This window comes from Arachis ipaensis, chromosome B8 (assembly GCF_059453495.1).
Source record: "Arachis ipaensis isolate K30076 ecotype BB chromosome B8, ASM5945349v1, whole genome shotgun sequence".
Taxonomy (NCBI): domain Eukaryota; kingdom Viridiplantae; phylum Streptophyta; class Magnoliopsida; order Fabales; family Fabaceae; genus Arachis; species Arachis ipaensis.
This window is the reverse complement of record NC_142443.1, coordinates 6,729,653-6,750,280: the sequence shown is the minus strand read 5'-3', so window position 1 is coordinate 6,750,280 and position 20,628 is coordinate 6,729,653. Positions and strand designations below refer to the sequence as shown.

Below are 20,628 nucleotides of genomic sequence, written 5' to 3'. Positions count from 1 at the left end.
ATTACCCATATAATCATTCAAAGAGAGAGCAGGCATCGAGGAATCGAGGACCTCTAAAACATTAAAAAACAAAAATAAATTACAAAAGACTCCCATAGATATCAAATCACTGAAAAATGGAACATAAAACACTAAAAATATCACGAAGGTCAATTCAGTACTGACCTTTTGCATTTCGATGGTGACTTTGTGTTCGCTTTCTTTTCAAAGAATTTCGCCTATATTCTCTAGCATGAACAGAATTATGAGACATCTTTGTTACTCGTACTAAAGAAAACAAGAGGTTGAAACATAAATCGCAAGAACTACCCCTAATTCATTGCCCAAAAGACATCCACATTGTTAAGTTCCTATAAGCAAGAGGTAAAAAAAAAGGGGGGTGGCTGCAAAGAGAACTTGTGAAACACACCAACAAAGAACTTATATAACCATGCACACCTTTGATAACGCAGAACATAAAAAAAATAAAGTATTATAATCAACACCAATAACTAATTGACATGAAAAGATAAAGTTGTACAACAATAAAGAAATAAAAATAAGAACTGCCGCATTTCATTAAAATACTGATAGTGATATACACAATTATATATGGCTATCTCTCCTATGATAAGGAGGATCCCAACATCTGACTACATATGCTAGTATGAAACCTAAAGAGGGTACAACATTGAAAATGTGTCCAATCCCTAGCAAAGTCACTATTACAAAAGAAGGAGTTGAGAATAGACCTAGTTTGCAGATGACCCGAGCCAACACAAAAGGAAAATTCCTATATCTGACAATCCTATTTGTTGGACACAATCTAAAAAGGTCAAATCAAAATACCATCCAGCCAGCATGATTACATTTCGATGTATTTGGAATCATAAGCCTTCCTAAACACTTGTAGACATACTATATAAAGTTCCTACACCTAGACACAGCAGCTCAATCCCACACCTTAAATCAAACTCTATTAACCTTGGCAATCTTGAACCCACGCCCATCTGCATCAGCAGCAGCCTCTTGAAATTGGGGATTCAGATTTCTCTTGCCCTTGGAGGAGACAACATGATTTTCATGAATAAGCTTCTCTCCATATTGGGAAGGTGCATCAATAACGTGGGACAACACCTCCTATCACAAAGAAATTAACAAAAGCTATGAAAGTCACTCAAGAAATGCAAAATCCATTTAGAAAAAACACATAGGAAAGAGGGAAAAAATATTATATAATAGCACCTGAGTTTCTTTTTCTGGTGAGCTAAGCAATATATCCAGTTCAGCAGAAAGATCATCACTAACAGTATCATTGCTGGGTGTTTTCTCATCATTTCCATGTTCACCATTAATTAAGGAAGCAAACTCAGTCCCTTCGGAAATAGCAGGCTGTTTTCCAGCCAAAAAATCTATAAAAAATGGGGTTTTAGATAAAATCCCAGAAGACTCACTAGCAACTTTCTCACTTTTGATAAAAGTCTTTGATGACTCCTTCTTAATACCAATATCTCCTTCTCCACAGGGAACAGATTTGTGTAAATCAGGCTCCTATTCATATGCCACAAGAGTTTAAAAATACATAAAACGGTAAGAAAAATTCACCACAACACAATAAAAAAAGGAACAAAACATGAATTTACACAATGTAAAAATAATTATATGTATATCTAATATTTTTTGGAGTAGACTCATCATCACCATTATAATCGGGAAGCTCAAACATGGCAATAATGGTGGGATCATCACATATTCTCCTAACTCGGAAAGTGCCATAAAATGTATCATGTGGCACACCTTTGGTATCAACCTTCAGCAGTAACTTCTTTCCAATGAGCTCTTGGAATATAGGAGGATAAGTATCCCCACATACAAGCTATTTTGAAAATAATACATAAGAAATACAGAGTTTAAATAACACATATCACATCCCTTAAGTGAACAATACACAAAAGAAAACTAAGAATATACACTTGCATCTCTTTGAACCTCGGTAAACAAGTCAGCACATGATTTCTTAAGCAAATAAGATGCCTCACAATCAAAGAGAAGGAAAATATCCTCCCCACTATGATCTTCAACTGTTACTTTAATTTTAAATCTGCAGAGAAAAAAAAGGAACACAATGATTCGGAATAAATAATACCAAGAAACATTATTTTTATAAACAATCCACAAGACAAAATGAAAAGACATTTTGAACAAAATTTCTGACCTTGGAGTCACATTAGTTATGTGCTTCAAACAAAAATCACAGTAATATGTACCATTTTTGAGGATAGATACCCTTTCCACACACACAAGCAGAATACCACCAACCTCCATCCTCAACAATACCTTGGATTGTACCAAAAATGATAAAAGAACCCTCCTATCCAATCGGCATTTCAAAATTTGTTAACAATATGAAAAAAAATAGATCTAGAAATTGTTCTTTGATTTTCCTTTTCAGTTCATTTGTGTATAAAATAAATATAAACACAACTAACTCAAAAGAAAACAACCTCATTGTTATCTTAAAGCTCTTCAATAGTGCATTTTCTAGTTAAACGCATAAAATCATCTTCCAAGGAGACAACTTTACCCTCATTTGCAATAAACAGTGGTTGGGTACCATTGACACCTTGCTCAACCATACCTAAAAAAAATTATGCAAATACTTGTATTTGTTATTCCAGATTGGTTGTAAATAAAGAATACAATAAAAATCAACAAAATAAAATATCCTAACCTCTGCCTGAATTCCACAACTTCAGAAAGATCAGGATTAAATAATATTTGTGTGGCATACATCACATTTTGAAGGCCTACTTGACCTACATAGCAACACAGAAATAGTATAGCAAAGTTTATTGGAGACAACACCTAGAGTAGCAATGAGATGTACAGAAAACAAACAATTTACCCCTAAAGAACTTGACTTTAGCAAGTTGAATCACTACAACAGGCTGCTCCACATAGCCAGAAGCAAGGAAATAATTTACTTGATTAACATAGTCCCCAAACAATGCACATCTCACTGTAAGACTGAAACTCAAAACATGACAAAGGATCAAACAGAAAACAAGAAAAAAAGATGATTAAAACATAAAGAGAAACCAGCAGAAATGACTCAATCAACATACTCTTTTGAAGTTAATTCAAGCACAATCATTTTCACAATTTTCTCCTCTTTTGCATATTCTTTCTCTTCTCCCACTGAAGTTAAAAGTCCAATGACATCTATTTCAAATAAACACAACCTATTAAATATTGAAAGCATTTGTTAAAAAAACTTGAATAACAGCAAACCAAGAAGATAGACACACCAACTAAAAAATCATAATCTTTGGTCATGTTCAACAGCTCAGAAAAAGGAAACATGTTGAAACAAGTCTTAGGGATAACATCTTCATCAACAGCTACAACAATGATTCGGTGAAGGAAAACCAATTTGAATTTATGAGAAGTTGCTCTATAACTACCATGATTTGACACAACAGTAAAGTATGCCATTCTATAAACTTGACCTTCAACTATATGATCCCTAAACCTATTAAGGAGTGGTTTCTTAACTGTAGCTTGAATTTTTCCACACTGAAAATCCAACAAAAGAACAACATCAGATTAGTGAAACACATCATTTAAAATTAAAAACTTAAAAAATAACAAGTAACACCATATTTAAAAGAGAAACTAATAGGGGCTAACATGCTCATCAAGGAGAATCATCTCCATTGAGTTAGGAACATCATGATTCCCAAAAGAGGGGACAACCCAAAGCCTTAGAACCCTAACTTTTAGCCTCCAAGCCTCTCTAGGAGGATGCATCTTAGAAATCATATCAAATGGAGGAGGCATTGCAGAAAAAAAAAGAAACAAAGAAGGTAAATAGAGTTGATGAAATAGATCAAATGTAAACAGAAAAGTTTTGATGTAGATAGAGCTTAGGAGGAAATAAAACACAGCAGAATGTTTGTGCATTGAATGTGGACCACAACCATCCTTTTATAGAAAAAATCAAGGACTTTAGGCTCACCTTTTTGAATTCAAATTGAATATGGAAATGGAGGAAAAACAAAATATGAGTCCATATGCATCTCCATTCAATCCCATAGAGACAACTAATGAGAGGGACAAAACCTGAACCAACACAAAAACAGCAAAAACAAGTGAAACTTTCAAAAAATCAAGAAATAGGGACCAAAAAATGAGATATCACACTATACCTACTACAGTGCACCTACATGTCATTACACCATAGGGAAGGCAGTCATCAACTACCCCAAACAATCATTGTACTCATGGCAATGAGAGTTGGTAAATGTCTTAGGTAGGGATACATTGGAAACAGCAAATGAATGGGAAAAAAGTATACAGAAACATCAATAAAAATCTGTCAATCACATCAACATTCAGGAAATGGGTGAGATTGAAACCTCATACCTTGATAATGATTGCCAAATTTTCAATGAAGAATATATAGCACAACCATATTATGTATGCAGAAGACATTTTCATGGGAAGAGCAGCTGCTGGATAGATTTTTCTTTTGATAAAGAGATGTGCTAGTTAGATAAACAATACCATGAAGCCATTTTACTCGCACAAGGCCATTCTTTTCTCAATAAACCTCTTAAGTTCAGGCCAAAGAGCTGTATGTCCATCCAACAACTGATATATAAATTAATTTTTACACAAAGAACAAAAAATGTAATGCAATTCACTTGAACTTAAAAAATAAATAAATGACCAGCAGGCTATACATCAATTTCTGTCAATCACATAACCACCGATAGAATACATTAGCTACAAAACCAATTCCTTGATAATGATTCTCACAACCCACATGCAACCAGTAATTCATTTTAGGTAAACTTAATGGATTTGATGGACATAACTTAAAAAAAAAAAAGAAATATTCATCAATGGGATTATTGAATCAGAATTGAAATGGGAATGCAAGACTTGAACAAGAGAGAATGGAATTGGGAGGGAAAAACTTGAATGGGAGTGGCAAAAGCATATTCCTTTACCAAAGAAGCACAAAAATTCATGACAATCAGCTCTACTTCTATGCAACAGGCAAAATATAGAGCACACTTTGCATAACCAATAAAGAATTCAAATGCAAGTGAGTTGACTAACAAAAGCTTTCATCAAATTACAAATCAAAATGCAAATAAATCATCAAGAAGCTATCAATCAATTCCTATCAATCACATCACCACTCATCAAATAGACTACCTAGAAGAGAATTCCCTAGTAACACAAACAGTGGAGTGATGCCATCTGATTGTGAGAAAGCCACTTCCTTCCTATCAATCACATCACCACTGACTAAATAGATAGAAATCCCATACCTTGATAGGGATACCCACATTTTCAGTGAAGAATGTATGGCAGAACATCATTAACGGTGCAGAAGATATCTTCAACGGAAGATAACATAGTGAAGGTATATGTTTTTGGAGGAGGGAATTCCTAGTTAGACAAAAAGTACTTTTATATAAAGAATAAAAAAATAGAATAAAATTGACCTAAATTCAAAACATCAAAACATATAAATAAACAACCAGCAAGCTATACATCAATTTCTGTCAATCACATCACTACCAATAGAATAGATTAGGTACAAAACCCATTCCTTCGTCATGATTCACACAACCCACATCCAACCACCAATTCACTTGATCTAAACTTGATGGATTTGTTGAATATACAGAAAATAAAAAAATAAAAAAAGATTCATGAAATTTTAATATTGCATTCAATGGGTCTACTCTCAATGTAATTATGAGAGTGCTTCATAAAATTTGAAATCAAACATAAATAACAGAACATGATTCTGAATACAAAAAAAGTATAAAAACTAAATGGATTTGTTGAATATATACAAAGTAAAAGATTAAAACTAGATTCATCAGTTGATATATAGGATTTAATGGGTCTACTTTGGATATAATTAAATGAAGCACACAAATGCATCACAGTTAGCTCTACTTGTATGAAAGAGGATCACCTTTTTGAATTCAAATTGAATATGAAAATGCAGAAAAAACAAAATATGAGTCCATATCCATCTCCATTCAATGCCATAGAGACAACTAATGAGAGGGGCAAAACCTGAACTAACACAAAAACAGCAAAAACAAGTGAAACTTTCAAGAAATCAAGAAATAGGGACCAAAAAATGAGATATCACACCATACCTGCTATATTGCACCTACATGTCATTACACCATAGCGAAGGCAGTCATCAACTACCCCAAACAATCATTGTACTCATGGCAATGAGAGTTGGTAAGTGTCTTAGGTAGGCATACATTGGAAACAGCAAATGAATGGGAAAAAAAGTATACAGAAACATCAATAAAAATCTGTCAATCATATAACCACCGATAGAATACATTAGCTACAAAACCAATTCCTTGATAATGATTCTCACAACCCACATGCAACCAGCAATTCATTTTAGGTAAACTTAATGGATTTGATGGACATAGCGTAAAAAAAAAAGAGGAAAGATCCATCAATGGGATTATTGAATCAGAATTGAAATGGGAATGCAAGACTTGAACAGTAGAGAATGGAATTGGGAGTACAAAATTTAAATGGGAGTGGCAAAAGCATATTCCTTTATCAAAGAAGCACAAAAATTCATGACAATCAGCTCTACTTCTATGCAACAGCCGAAATATAGAGCACTCTTTGCATAACCAATAAAGAATTCAAACGCAAGTGAGTTGACTAACAAAAGATTTCATCAAAATGCAAATAAATCACAAAGAAGCTATCAATCAATTCATATCAATCATATCACCACTCATCAAATAGACTACCTAGAAGAGAATTCCCTAGTAACATCAAATTAGGAATCCAAAAGTTGAATAGGAGAAGCTAGGTCTATAAATTTTGATTCTGAATGCAGAATAAAATTAGAAATTGCTAGATTCAGCCCAAACAATCCAAAGGGATTAGTGAATCAAAATGGAAATCGGAATGCAAAAATTGAATAGGAGAGAATGAAATTGGGAATCCAAAAGTTGAATAGGAGAAGCTGGGTCTATACTCTGTATTTTCTGAAAGAACCCTGTCAATCACATCATCATGGAGAAAGTAGATTAGGTAGAAATTCCATACCTAGACAATCATTCACAAAAACAAACCCATCATCCATAAATATAAGAAAAGGTAAGTAACAAGACAATATTTATAATGATTATAAAATTCCAAAAATTGATGAAATAGACAAACCACATGCAACAAACAATTCAAGAGATAGCAAAAGGAGAAATGATAATCACATCAAATTCTAAATAACGAAATCAAGAAGATGAAACAGATTCATAGACCATATTCAAAATTAACAGCAACTTGGAAAGAATCTAACGAAGAACATGAACCCACAAACAAGCCAAATCACATAGACAATTTTCAAATTACAAATGACACAAACCATATACAATAAGATCTGGGATAACTGTGGAACAGATACCAAAAATGATCACAATCTGTAAAAATTAGGAATTTCACAAACCCTAGACAATAAAATCTCCCTTAACCATCAAACAGATACCAAACATGATCACAATTTGCACAATTAGAAATTTCACAAACCCTAGACAATAGAATCTCGCTTAACCATGGAACAGATACAAAAAAATGATTGCAATTTGCACAATTAAGAATTTCACAAACCCTAGACAATTAAATCTGAGTTAACCCTGGAACAATAACCAAGATTGATCACAAGGATGTACACAATGAAGGAAAAGAAAAACGATGAAGAGCAAAATAGGTTTGGATGCACCTGATTGATTGATCGGAGATCCTGGATTTGAGCCTCCACTGGAAAAAAGCTAACCTGGATAAACGGCGACGAAGCAAACTCCCAAGAAAGACTCGTACACAGAGTTTGGTAGGGCAGAGAACAAGAAAGTAAGGAGAAAAAAGCAAAGCTCCTAGGGTTCCAACTAATCATTACCTATTCAAACAAAAACATGAAGAACACAGGTTGCGTGAGCGATTCATAGGTTGCGTGAGCGAGGAGATGAAAGGGATGGGTGACGGCGGAGTGACAGAAGAGCACATGCAGACATTAAGATCAGAAGCCACGCTGGAGGAGAAGCCACCGTGGAGGAGAAGTTCCACCTGGGACTGGAACCGACGTGAAATACAGAGAAGTCTCCAATTCGAAGATAAAACCACGACTATCTATTGTTTAATAGATATATTCAGTTGGAGAGTAAATTACACGTCTCAATAAAAATAAGCCCCAAGATTCTCTCAATCTCCCTCATTCTCTTCGCTCTTCATTCTCTTTGTATTAACAGTGAGCTTCTGCATTAGCCCCTCACTGATTTCTTGCTTCATAAGAGTCCGATACCATTTTACAAATTAATCTATACTTATTATTATTTATTAATAATTACTAATTATAATTAGTATTCAGTTTTCAATCTTGTGACCACTTCTTGATATCTCTAAAACAAATTGAAGATAAATTTGAGTTCCACATATATAATAAACCTGTCACACTCATTTCTCATTTAACTACCTCTTGCAAAAATGTGGATTGAGGCGCTAATCAATCCACTAGAAGTAAATAAATATGGTCATGATAAAAATATAAAGTGCTACTTGACTAACACGAAATAAAACGACCAAGTCAAGTAAATAACTACTGTAATTTAAGACTTGCCGATCCTCTCTTAATTAAAAAAATAAGAATATTATTTTTATTGTATAAAAGTTAATATCTAAATTTTTTTATATTATGTTTAAGTTATATTTTTTTTCTAACGATACTGTTTTTGAGGGTTACTTAAAATATTGGTTTGGGTTTGAATATGTGGTCGAGATTCTTGAATATGGTGGCGTTCAATCTTTTTGGTGTTGAAATGCTGCCTGTCCGAGTTCAACTTGCAAGAAACTCTGATATCTAAGTTAGTAAAGATTTTTTAAGTAGATTTTTAGTAGATTAGAACGTGAATTCTGGGAGTTCCAGTGTATTTATAATAGAGTTGATGACCACATTTGTTGAAATAATTCTATCTTTTCTGATGGATAATCGTTCCTTTTATCTTGAAAATTTGTTAGAATCTAACTTCTAGATAAGGTAGAGATAGTAAGAGATATATAAAAAGGCAGTTACTCGTTTAAGGTAAGTAGGGCTAGACTTCTGTGTTGGTGTCCGAATTCCTTAAAAAGGTCGGATTTGTAGTGAAGTCCACCTTTATTGGTGGGTCTTTTTTGTGTTATTGGGCCTGACTTTTATTTGTTGGGCCAAAATGTGAACAAATCTCATAAAAAATTTTGCTTACTTGACAAAACTAAAAAATCAATCAACCATTTTTAGTAAAATATTTAAAAAAAATTCTCATCAATTATTGTTCAATTAAAACATAAAGTACTAATTAAATACAATAAATAATATATATTAACTCCTGTCATAATAATAATAATTATAAAAATTTTCAATTTTAAATATTAAAATTCTACAATTTAAACGTATTAATACTCTATTAGTACATTATTTGGTTTATTTCTACATGTTACATAAGACTACTATCTTTATTTCTTAATCTCTCATATCAATTAGCGAAAATTCTTTCAAGTAAGTTTAAATTTGCCATATTTTCTTACTAAATACATTCAAATATATCATTATTATAAAATTATTCATAATTTTGTATTTACACTTTTGGTATTTTTCATTCTCATTTATTTTTCTAAACCCAAATAAAATTTAAATTTGATACATCTCTTTTCTAGATATATTCAAATATATCATCATTATAAAACTAATTTATATTTTTAATGTTTTTCATTCTCATTTATTTAATTTTTTTAAATTATTTGTAACTTAAAGAACACCATATGAGAAGACAAAATATGACAATTGAAACAAACATAAAAATAAAAGCAACAAATGAAGATATAATTTTACACAACTCTAATATAAAAAAAATTATGTATTTTTTAAAAATAATAAATGAATCTAAATTTTTAAAATAATAAATTATAATTTAATTTATATTATATTTAAATTGAATAATTATATAAAATTATATACAAATTATCAAATAAATATTCTAAAAATTTTTGTAAAATAAAACAATTTAAATTTAACATTAGTTTATTTTTTGGTAACTAAACAGAAAAAAAAAAGAATAAAAAAGACAAAACCAAATTAATTGACTAGGTTTATATTTAAATTTATTAGATGTTAAAGTTTATTTCGTAATTGATTCTAATTCGAGTGAATATTCGAGCCCAAAACAACTGTTTTAGCCATATAATATTAATTTACATATTATCTAATCAATTTTTAAATAATATAATACTTATTAAAATATACTATATAATATAATTAATTTACCTCTGCACACATCACCCAGTCTCATTCTAATATTATGAATTTATGATCCACTACTGACATAACAAACCGCGTGTGGGGATCAAATGGTCCACACCATATAGCTATTTTAATATGTTCAGAAAAGAAATAAGCTTACCGAGACTAGTCTTAGTCTTAATCTTAATATAAATAATGGTGATTATATGGTAAATATAAGGGAGCAAAGCTAACCAGCATTACAACTCATTCAAAGTAAAGCTTTAAACAAAGAGTGGCCATAAAAGTCATTCGGTGAGACATGGCAACTTTTGAAAGAACACATTGTGTTCTCAATCATGTTCTCTTTCATATAATGTTAGTATTGATGTTCTTGCTTTCACGGAAAATCACAGCTTCTCCAACAACAGAAGCTGAAGTCCTTGTGAAATGGAAAAACAGCCTACTATACACTCCTTTTCTCAATTCATGGTCCCTCTCCAATATTCACAACCTTTGCAGTACTTGGGATGCCGTTGTTTGCGACAAAACAACAAACACAACTGTCTCAGAGATATACCTTTCTGGTTTCGATCTCAGTGGCACCCTTCATGGCTTCGATTTTGCTTCCCTACCAAATCTCACTCACCTTGACCTCAATGATAACAGCTTTTATGGGTCAATACCACCTCAAATTGGCAGCCTCTCCAAACTCATTTTCTTGGACTTTGGAAGCAACAACTTTACAGGGACAGTGCCTTATGAGATAGGACATTTAAGGGAACTCGAATATCTCAGCTTCAACAACAACAGTTTCAATGGTGCTATTCCCCATCAGGTCATAAGTCTCCCAAAGGTATGGTACCTTGACTTTGGAGGAAACTACTTTGCATCTCCTCCTCACTGGTCTGATTATTCATGCATGCCTTCCTTAACATACCTTGACTTGTCTTTCAATTCATTCACTCCCGAATTCCCAAGTTTCATAATGAAGTGCCACAACTTGACTTTTCTAGACCTCTCTTTCAACTATTTTAATGGCACAATACCAGAATCATTGTATACCAATTTGGTTAAGCTTCAATTCCTGAACCTCTCATATTGTGAGATGGAAGGACCATTGTCGTCCAACTTGTCCAAGCTCTCAAACCTCAAAGAGCTTCGTATGGGTAACAACAACTTCTCAGGAGTACTGCCACCTAACTTGTGCAGCGGTATGATGCTATCTATTTTGGCAGTCAATAACAACAGCTTTTCGGGGATTTTTCCAAACTCCTTGAGAAATTGTTTAACACTAACTACAATAAGGCTTGACGGCAATCATTTCTCTGGAAACATCACAGAAGCACTTGGGGTTTATCCAAGTCTTGGTTTTCTAGACCTGCGCTCTAATGAATTCACGGGAAATATACCCCATAAATTTTTCAGATTGGCTAATCTTATCTTCCTTGATTTATCTAATAACAACTTGAGTGGAAGCATTCCTAATGACTGTGAAACATTCAATGCAAGCTCTCTTAAAATTCTCAACTTGTCTCACAACAACTTGACAGGAACAATTCCACAATGTTTGGCAACCTTACCCTCTCTCACAGTTTTGGACTTGCATATGAACAACCTTTGTGGAACCTTACCAAGAATCTTCCCTAAAGGTAATGTCTTAGATACTATAAAACTGAATGGCAACTTCTTGGAGGGAGCATTACCCAAATCCCTGGCCCACTGCACAAAACTACAAGTTCTGGACGTTGGAGAAAATAGCATAGAGGACACATTTCCTAGTTGGCTAGGATTGCTTCAAGAGCTACAGGTACTCATTTTACGAGCAAATAAATTTTATGGTACCTTCAGTAACTCCTCCAACATTAGAGATGCACATGCATTTCCAAAGTTGAGAGTTTTTGATGTCTCCAACAACTATTTTAGTGGGTCCTTGCCAGTATCATTCTTGAAGAACTTTCAAGGAATGATGAATGTCAGTTACACTCATAATGGGTTGCAATATATGAGTTTCACTTATTCCGGCTATCGATCATATTTTGCATCAATAGTGGTCAACATGAAAGATCAGTCAGTGGAACTAGTGAAAATATTGATGACTTTTACAACTGTAGACTTGTCAAATAACTTACTTGTGGGTGAAATCCCACAGGTAATTGGAGAATTAGATTCCCTCAAAGGACTCAATCTCTCACATAATAGAATAACTGGCACCATTCCACAAACTTTGGGTAACTTGAGAAATTTGGAATGGTTGGACCTCTCATGGAATCAGCTGAAGGGTGAGATTCCTTTGGCCTTAACAAATTTGAATTTTCTGTCGGTTTTAAATGTTTCACAAAATCAATTAGAGGGAGCTATACCTGCAGGTGGCCAATTCAACACATTCCAAAATGACTCCTATGTGGGAAATGCAATGTTGTGTGGACTCCCTTTATCAAAATCATGCAGTGGTGCCAATGATGACAATGGACATTCCTCATCATCCTTGACATTTGAGGATGAAGAAAAATTTGGATTTGGCTGGAAATCTGTTGCAGTGGGATATGCATGTGGAGTGGTGGTTGGAGTGCTCTTAGGATGGTCCTTTTTCTACACTGGAAACCCACAATGGCTTGCAAGGCTTTTAGGTATCCGTATACCAAATAAGAAAGTCAAAAGGAAAAACAACAAAAACAGAGTGCATGTAAATCAATCATAGAAGAATGAATTAGCTTAGTTACTTTATTTTCCTTTTTTATTAACATGTCTGTGATATAAAGCCTAATAAAGAGTGATACTCTGTATTTAGATCTGTTGGAGAAATAATATACTAATATAGTTATATAGCATATTGATTACTACTTTTTTTTTTGTCATACAAACACACTCACACACACTAACCTAGCCACCACTGCTAGGATTCGAACTTGTGTGGCTTAGGTTTGAAGCAAATACTTTTATACCAAGTCCCAATATCTGGAGCGATCTTCTGTGTGATGGACAGAATTGTTTTGGGTTTACAAATGCTAAATGGTATATTTTTGTTTTTGGAAGCTTATTTTAAAATACACAAAAATGGAGAGGATTAATTAAAAAAAAAAGTTAATAAAGTAGAAAAGGGAAAAACTAAACCACTTAAAATCAAGATAATAAGGTTTTTTTGGTGACTAATTAAGATAATAAGGTTTAAATATAATAGAAGTTACCAATTTTATATTAATTTTTTACTTTCCAAATTTACAAAGCTTATTTTAGATTTTTTTTTCAAAATATTTATAAGACAAACAAACAAAAAATCGAAAAAACATAGTATTACGATACATGTAAATCATATATCATACCATCTAAACAAAATAAGTAAATCACTTGTATTTATTTCAATTCAATATTCTATAATCTATATACTAAATACTTTTTTTTTCATCTTTACACAACATAATATTAAGTACAATAAACAATAATATATACTATATTTATCCTATAATTAAATTATTCGATAGAAGTATTTTCATAAATAAACGGTATTGCTTGTAGTCCAGAAAGAAATTGATTGAGAGAAAAAAGGATTAGGTCACGAAACCGAATGGTATTGGAGAGTGCACAGCCGCTAGAAGAGGAATCTCCCCAAGAAGAAGACTTGAGGCTTCGCAGCGTTAAGAAAGCAAAGCCGAATGGGGACGAATCACTGCCGGATGCAGATGACAACGTAGAATTTGTTAGAGACAGAGAAAGTATGATCATAGAAAACCCTAATTCCAGCCAGGGGATTCAATCGAGTGAGAACAAGAGCACCCCGCTTGATGGGTGTGGACTGAGGATGAAAGATCCGGAACAAGTAAGTACATACAAGGACAGGTTGATGTCGGATGATACGGGAATTGTATTGTCTCTAACAGAAATTATGCAGTTAGTGGCTGAGGATTATGGTTTGGAGGAGAAGGAGGATGTGAATCTGGAAGAGGAGGCTCCCTTCAATCCAAAATCGGTAGTGGAAGTCTCCTTTGAGGAATATGATCAGTGGTGCAAACCATGGAAACTTTCTCTCATTGTGAAGCTGCTTGGCAAGAGTCTAAGATTTCGAGCGATGGAGGCTTGGATTCGGAGGGCTTAGTCACGGAATGGAGATCTCAAAGTAATTGACTTAACAGGTGATTTCTTCTTAGTGAGATTCATGGATGAAGGTGACTATCGACATGCCTTATTTAAAGGTCCATGGCAAGTTGCAGACCACTATCTGTTGGTGCAGAGATGGAGGCCCCTGTTCCAACCTTCAAATGATTTTGTCCAAAAAATTGCGGTTTAGGTGCGTATTTCCGAACTGCCTGTGGAGTTGTACACTGATAAATTTCTATGGAGAGTTGAGGAAAAGATAGGAACAATGTTAAAGATTGACCAGAATACTTTCATTCATTCTAGAGAAAAATTTGCACGTTTGTGCGTGGAAATTGACCTGAGGCGCAAACTGGTTCCAGCAATCAAAGTACTGGGTCGCGACTTCAAAGTGGAATACGAAGGACTACATTTAATTTGCTTCGGTTGTGGCCGTTATGGTCATAGAGTTGAGCTATGTTCAGAAGGAGGGACAAGGAAGGAGAAGATTCAACCACCGTGCACTGATGGTGGTGGTCAATCAGAAAATGTTTCGAAGAACTTGGTTGTGAAATCCGCTACCTTGGTGCCAGAAGCTTCGAATTCAGTTAATCCAGTTACAAATATTATGGGAAGGAATATTGGGGTGTCAGATCTGAATGAAGATATGAAAAATGGGAACACCTTGAATTCTTTTTGGCCTTGGATGATAGTTAAGAGGCCCCAAAGAAAAAATATGAAGAAAAAAGTCTCTGGGCCTGATCTAAACAAGGGAATTAATGTTGCCATGGGCTCAAGGTACCAGGTTCTAGACCAAATAGAGAACCAGGAGTCGACACAAATGGACTTGGTGGGTAGGCAGAATGAAGCTCATCTGGAGTCCAGGACCAAAAAACCCCAGCCCAATAAAGCTGCTATGCTTGCAAAACCTGCCACAGTAGGAAAAGAAAATAAAAAACCCACTCAAAAACCTCATACTAATCAGAGTAAGGGGACAGTAGGAAATACGAGTGTGTCTACTTGGAAGGGGAAGGAGATAGAAGGTTCCAGTTCTACAGAGGTCCACAATCGGAGAAAGGAAAATTATTGGGATTCTATTAATTTAATTAAACAAGCTCAAAGCATGGGAGGTAGTGACGGTTGGGAGTACGGGATGTTTCCTGGGGTTCAAACTCACTTACCATCCATGGAAGCTTATGCAATGGTGGAGCAGCTTCGCCTCAAACCTGGAGTGAGCAATTCGGCGGCAAATCCCCCTGACCCAGGAGCAAATCAGAACGTAAATGCTAGTAAGTCAGTTTCAGATATATCCCCTATTGGGGTGCTTTCAGAAAACATGGTGGCAGATATCGCCACAGGTGCTACGCCTAATGCGCAGTAATTTCTGGCTGTTTGGTCCCTCGTCTCCTTTTATTGCTGCTTATCATGAATATAATAAATTGAAACTATAGAGGTGTAGATGGTAAAGGTTTCTCCAGATTGATGAAGGATCTGTGCAATAGATTTCATTCTGGTTTTCTTTGTTTACTTGAAACACATATCTCGGGGGCTAAAGCGAAAAAGGTGGCTCAAAAATTTGGTTTCCCGAATTGGCATCTAGTGGAAGGATGTGGTTTCTCAGGCGGGATCTGGCTTCTGTGGAATGGCAGTCTCTGGGATGTTAATGTTATTGAGTCACATAGGCAATTTATTCACCTTAGAGTTTCTTTTTGTAATGAACAATACTGGTATCTGATGGTAGTCTATGGTTCACCTCATATTGGACCAAGATCCGAATTGTGGGAAAATCTGCAAAGATTAGGGGATCTGGTGCATGGTGATTGGTGTGTGGGGGGTGATTTCAATTGTGTTCTCTCATTGGCAGATACAGGGGGTGCCTCAAATCTCTCCAGGGATCATGCTCGCTTATCAAATTGTCTATTTGAATGTGGTCTCCAAGACATTGGCTTTCAAGGACAACCATTTACCTGGCAGAGAGGTAGTATTCGAAGGAGATTAGACAGGTACGTTGCGAACCCTTCTTGGGTTCAAAGATTTAATCATGCAGTAGTAAAGCATCTTCCAAAACTAAAATCTGATCATGTGCCATTATTACTCGATTTGAGATCTGCAAATAATCCTGGCTCCTCTACTCGCCCATTTCGGTTTATTGCAGCATGGATGACTCACAACAATTTTAATAACTTGCTAAGGAGTAGTTGGGATGTTGATAAACAGCTGGAGGTAAATATCTCTACTTTCATGGAGGCTGCTAAAATTTGGAATCGAGAGGTGTTTGGTGATCTTATTAAAAGGAAAAATCGGCTACTGGCGAGATTAAATGGTATATCTGCTCATCTCAGTTTCACGCCGAATCCTTTTCTTGATAATCTTCAAATCCAATTGTGGAAGGAATTGGAAACTTTGCTTATTCAGGAAGAAGTCTACTGGAAGCAATGTTCTAGGTGCAAGTGGATTAATTATGGTAATAAAAATACTGCTTATTTTCATAGCACAGCATCTTCCAGGAGGAGAAGAAACAGAGCAACTATGATTGAAAATGCAGAAGGACAATGGATCGATGATGTGCAACAAATTCAAAATATTGGAGCACAACACTTTCTAACTTTGTATACTGATGATGGGAATTGTGAGAAACTAAATGCTCCAGGCTTGTTTCCGACTCTATCATATGAGGAGCAAAACCAGCTAGGAAGAATGGTGACTGTTGAAGAAATCCAATCTTCTATGTTCTCTATGGGAGCCTGGAAGGCGCCGGGGCCTGACGGCCTGCCTCCGATGTTTTATCAAAGCAACTGGGAATCTGTTAAAACCTCAGTGGAAAATTGGGTTTTCTGGGTTTTCAACAATCATGAAGAAATTAAAGTGGCGAATAGCACTTATATCTCGCTTATCCCGAAGATTGACGCTCCAGAAACTTTTAGCCACTTTCGACCTATTGGGCTTTGTAATGTTTCGTATAAGCTCATTACAAAGATTATCTCTCATCGGCTAAAACAGGTCATGCCCAAATTAATTGGCCCCTCCCAGTCAAGTTTTGTCCCTGGCAGGCAGAGTGCATATAATATTATTATAGCCCAAGAGGCCATCCATTCCATGAGGATCAAGAAAGGTGCTTACGGTTATATGGCTATTAAGATAGATTTGAAAAAAGCTTATGATCTTTTGAACTGGGAGTTTATCAGGGATACGTTAATTGAAGCTAGACTGCCAAATAATCTAGTTGACCTGATCTCTCATTGCTATTCGTCTGTGGAGATGAAAGTCCTGTGGAATGGTATCCCGTCCATTTCTTTCACTCCTTCCAGAGGTATTCGACAGGGTGATCCTATGTCACCGTATCTCTTTGTTTTATGTATAGAAAGACTGTCTCAGACTATCTCCTTTGCTCTTAATCAGAATTTTTGGGAGCCAATGGTTTTGAATAGAGGTGGGCCGAAACTCTCCCATCTTTGTTTTGCTGACGATATTGTTCTATTCGGGAAAGCTTCCATGGAGCAGGTTGAAGTTGTATGGGGAATTCTGGATTTGTTTTGTAAATGTTCGGGTCAAAAGGTAAATTATGTTAAATCCTGTGTTTACTTCTCTAATAATATGTGCTTCGCTAGGAAAAAAGAACTGAGTGATGCTTTGGGAATGAGGCTAACAAACAATATGGGTAAGTACCTTGGAGTCCCTCTCCTTCATGGTCGTTCTAAGAAGGAGGACTTTCAATTCATATTAGATAGAATGGCTAATAGACTTAGTTCGTGGAAGGCTAAAAATCTTTCTCTTGCGGGCAAAGTTACTCTCACCCAATCAGCACTGGCGTCTATTCCTTCCTATGTCATGCAGACCATGAAACTTCCTCTAAGCATTTGTGATAGCATTGATAAAATCTGCAGGAATTTTTTGTGGAGAAGTGTTAGCTCGGGGAGGAAACTTCATCTCATGAGTTGGGAGAAAGTTTGCCTTCCTAAAAGCCAAGGCAGTTTGGGCCTCAAACCGGCTAGAGTGTTGAATAATGCAAATCTTATGAAGCTGGCCTGGAAATTAATCCATAATAAGGATGCGCTATGGGTAAATATAGTCCGTAGCAAGTATGAATGTGGTGATGACTCCCTGCCACTTATCACAAAACATCTATCTTCATCTAATGCTTGGAAAGGTATCTTTCATGTTTGGAAGAAGTTTGCTGACAACCTTGTTTGGAGACTTGGGTCCGGTGAAAATGTTAACTTCTGGATTGATCATTGGATGCCAGGGGTACACCACCTGATTGATTTTGCTCAGCCCGAGGTGGTTTCTGATATGTTGGAGGAACGGGTGTGTGACTATATATCAGACCAGAGGTGGGATCTCAATCGAATTGCAGTAGTCCTAGGCGATGATTGGATTCTCGTTTTTAGGTCGACGAAAACACCTGAACCAGAGATGGGAGAAGATATTCTAGCCTGGCTGTTGACACCAGACGGTGCGTTTTCTATCAAGTCAGCTTGCTCTCTCTACCTAAGCCCTTCAGATAACTCTAAAGCTAAGTTGTTTTCGAAGATCTGGAAGCTTGAAGCTCCCCAAGGCTGCATATTTTTTGCTGGCTTGTTGCAAATGAGGTCCTATTAACAAATGAGATTAGAGTCAAAAGAAATATGGCCCAGGATGGATCTTGTGTTATTTGTGGTGAGGCAACCGAATCGATGCTCCATGTGATCCGAGACTGCAGAGTCGCGAGACAAGCATGGATGAGCATTGATGTCAGATTGAGAGTTGGTAATTTTTTCAACACCCCCCTCCTCCCTTGGTTGTTGGAGAATTTATCATCCCAATCCCTCTTCAAAGGGGTTCACTGGCCCCTCCTTTTTGTATGCACAATGAATGCACTCTAGTTTCGTCGAAATAAGGTGATCTTTGATAGCGATGAGGCTGTAGCAGAGAATAGCATTCATTTTTTGGCCTTCCACTTAGCGAAGGACTACTCTTTGGCACAGCTCGAGCTTGTTTAGAGCAGGAAGAAGGTTTGCAATTTCATTGAAAGACAGATCAAATGGAAGCCACCAGATCACCCGTTTATTAAGCTCAACACGGATGGCTCTGTGTTAGATGGAGGAAGAGCAGCTTGTGGTGGGATCCTAAGGGACTCTGATGGAGGATTTATAGCTTGTTTTAGTGCGAATTTGGATGGCGAAACAGTGACGACAACGGAGCTTTGGGGAATTTTACTAGGCTTGGAGCTAGCTTTGAATATTGCTTGCTCTCATCTGATTATTGAAGCAGACTCCCTTGTTGCAGTGAAGCTTTGCCTCCAGGAGAAAATTGACTTACATGCTACTAGATCCTTAGTCTTGGCTATCAGAAACAGATGCAGCAAGCTTACTAGTTGGAATATTCATCACCAATTTTGGGAAGCAAATACTTGTGCTGATAGGTTGGCTCACTTTGGTCATAGTCTTTCATCTGACTGTCATATTTTTTTCAATATGCCTTCTTGTATTTCCTTAGCTTTTCATGCTGATTCTATAGGTATTTCTCTCCCTAGAGTAGTCTCTCTTTAGTTTTCTTATTTTTTTGGGCACTTTTGCCCCGATGTTCATAAAAAAAAGTATTTTCATAAATAATTTTGTAACCAAAGTTTTATATTTCATTTCTTAATTAGTAATTTAATATACAAATGAATAGAGAAATAAACATAGTTATTAAAATCGGATCGGATGAATCGATTTGATTGAAAAATTAGTAAACCGACAATATGATCGATTCAAGTAGAAATGTGGACCAAACAAACTAGTATTGTAAGCAACTAACATTGCTATTAGGCTATCTTGCTGTTTAACACTTTATATGCTAATTATTAGAGAAAATTTCACTCCCTTCTCCTACAAGATGCTAAAATGACACTTCCCTCCCCTTTATTTATAAAATGTACATTTCCCTTCCTTATAACTTTTAAAAAACCCCTTTTTTAATCTATTTTAAATTTTTTGTGTTAACTAATACTAATTTTATATATTTTTTTATAAAAATACCCTTTAACAAAAATTTTATTTTTTTATCATTAAATTTTACTTACCAAAATACTATTTAATAAATTATTTTTTATTTATTAAATTGTATTTTTACTAAAATATTTTTTTTAAAATTTAATAATTAAATTATTTTTTTCTAAGATACCCTTCAATAATTTTTTAATTATTAAATTATAATTTTACCAAAATTTTTGTTAATAATTTTTTATATTTTACTATTAATTTTTTGATATCAATGTATATTATTTTAACACTAAATAA

At 35.1% G+C, this 20,628-nt stretch overlaps 3 protein-coding genes across 4 annotated transcripts; 1 reads left to right on the top strand and 2 right to left on the bottom strand.

Moving 5' to 3' along the window:
- Nucleotides 1-948: 948 nt before the first annotated feature.
- Nucleotides 949-2,304, bottom strand: LOC110265635 (uncharacterized). Its single transcript, XM_088496151.1, has 5 exons — nucleotides 2,195-2,304; nucleotides 1,951-2,080; nucleotides 1,657-1,855; nucleotides 1,225-1,532; nucleotides 949-1,119 (listed from the first exon to the last, which is right to left on the bottom strand). The coding sequence occupies exons 1-5, from the start codon at nucleotides 2,302-2,304 to the stop codon at nucleotides 949-951; spliced, it is 918 nt and encodes a 305-aa protein (XP_088352277.1).
- Nucleotides 2,305-2,495: 191 nt separating this feature from the next.
- LOC148547088 (replication protein A 70 kDa DNA-binding subunit A-like) lies at nucleotides 2,496-3,819 on the bottom strand. Its single transcript, XM_088495288.1, has 6 exons — nucleotides 3,670-3,819; nucleotides 3,288-3,555; nucleotides 3,105-3,201; nucleotides 2,885-3,006; nucleotides 2,710-2,795; nucleotides 2,496-2,615 (listed from the first exon to the last, which is right to left on the bottom strand). The coding sequence occupies exons 1-6, from the start codon at nucleotides 3,817-3,819 to the stop codon at nucleotides 2,496-2,498; spliced, it is 843 nt and encodes a 280-aa protein (XP_088351414.1).
- Nucleotides 3,820-10,552: 6,733 nt separating this feature from the next.
- Nucleotides 10,553-13,128, top strand: LOC107612101 (uncharacterized). Of its 2 annotated transcripts, XM_021108718.2 has the most exons (2): nucleotides 10,553-12,579; nucleotides 12,667-13,128. In XM_021108718.2, the coding sequence occupies exons 1-2, from the start codon at nucleotides 10,620-10,622 to the stop codon at nucleotides 12,996-12,998; spliced, it is 2,292 nt and encodes a 763-aa protein (XP_020964377.1). In that variant the 5' UTR covers nucleotides 10,553-10,619; the 3' UTR covers nucleotides 12,999-13,128. The 2 variants fall into 2 exon arrangements, with proteins under 2 accessions (XP_020964377.1, XP_016169412.2); XM_016313926.3 differs by having other exon boundaries at nucleotides 10,553-13,128.
- The last annotated feature ends 7,500 nt before the right edge of the window (nucleotides 13,129-20,628 follow it).

Coding starts and splice junctions, on each gene's coding strand:
- LOC107612101 (XM_016313926.3), top strand. CDS start 10,620: ATGGCAACTTTTGAAAGAACACATTGTGTTCTCAATCATGTTCTCTTT.
- LOC148547088 (XM_088495288.1), bottom strand. CDS start 3,819: ATGCCTCCTCCATTTGATATGATTTCTAAGATGCATCCTCCTAGAGAG. Junction 3,202..3,287: donor AGATTATGATTTTTTAGTTG/GTGTGTCTATCT, acceptor TATTTGAAATAG/ATGTCATTGGACTTTTAACT. Junction 3,007..3,104: donor CTTGAATTAACTTCAAAAGA/GTATGTTGATTG, acceptor TTTGAGTTTCAG/TCTTACAGTGAGATGTGCAT.
- LOC110265635 (XM_088496151.1), bottom strand. CDS start 2,304: ATGGAGGTTGGTGGTATTCTGCTTGTGTGTGTGGAAAGGGTATCTATC. Junction 1,856..1,950: donor AGGTTCAAAGAGATGCAAGT/GTATATTCTTAG, acceptor TTTTCAAAATAG/CTTGTATGTGGGGATACTTA. Junction 1,120..1,224: donor CACCAGAAAAAGAAACTCAG/GTGCTATTATAT, acceptor TCTTTGTGATAG/GAGGTGTTGTCCCACGTTAT.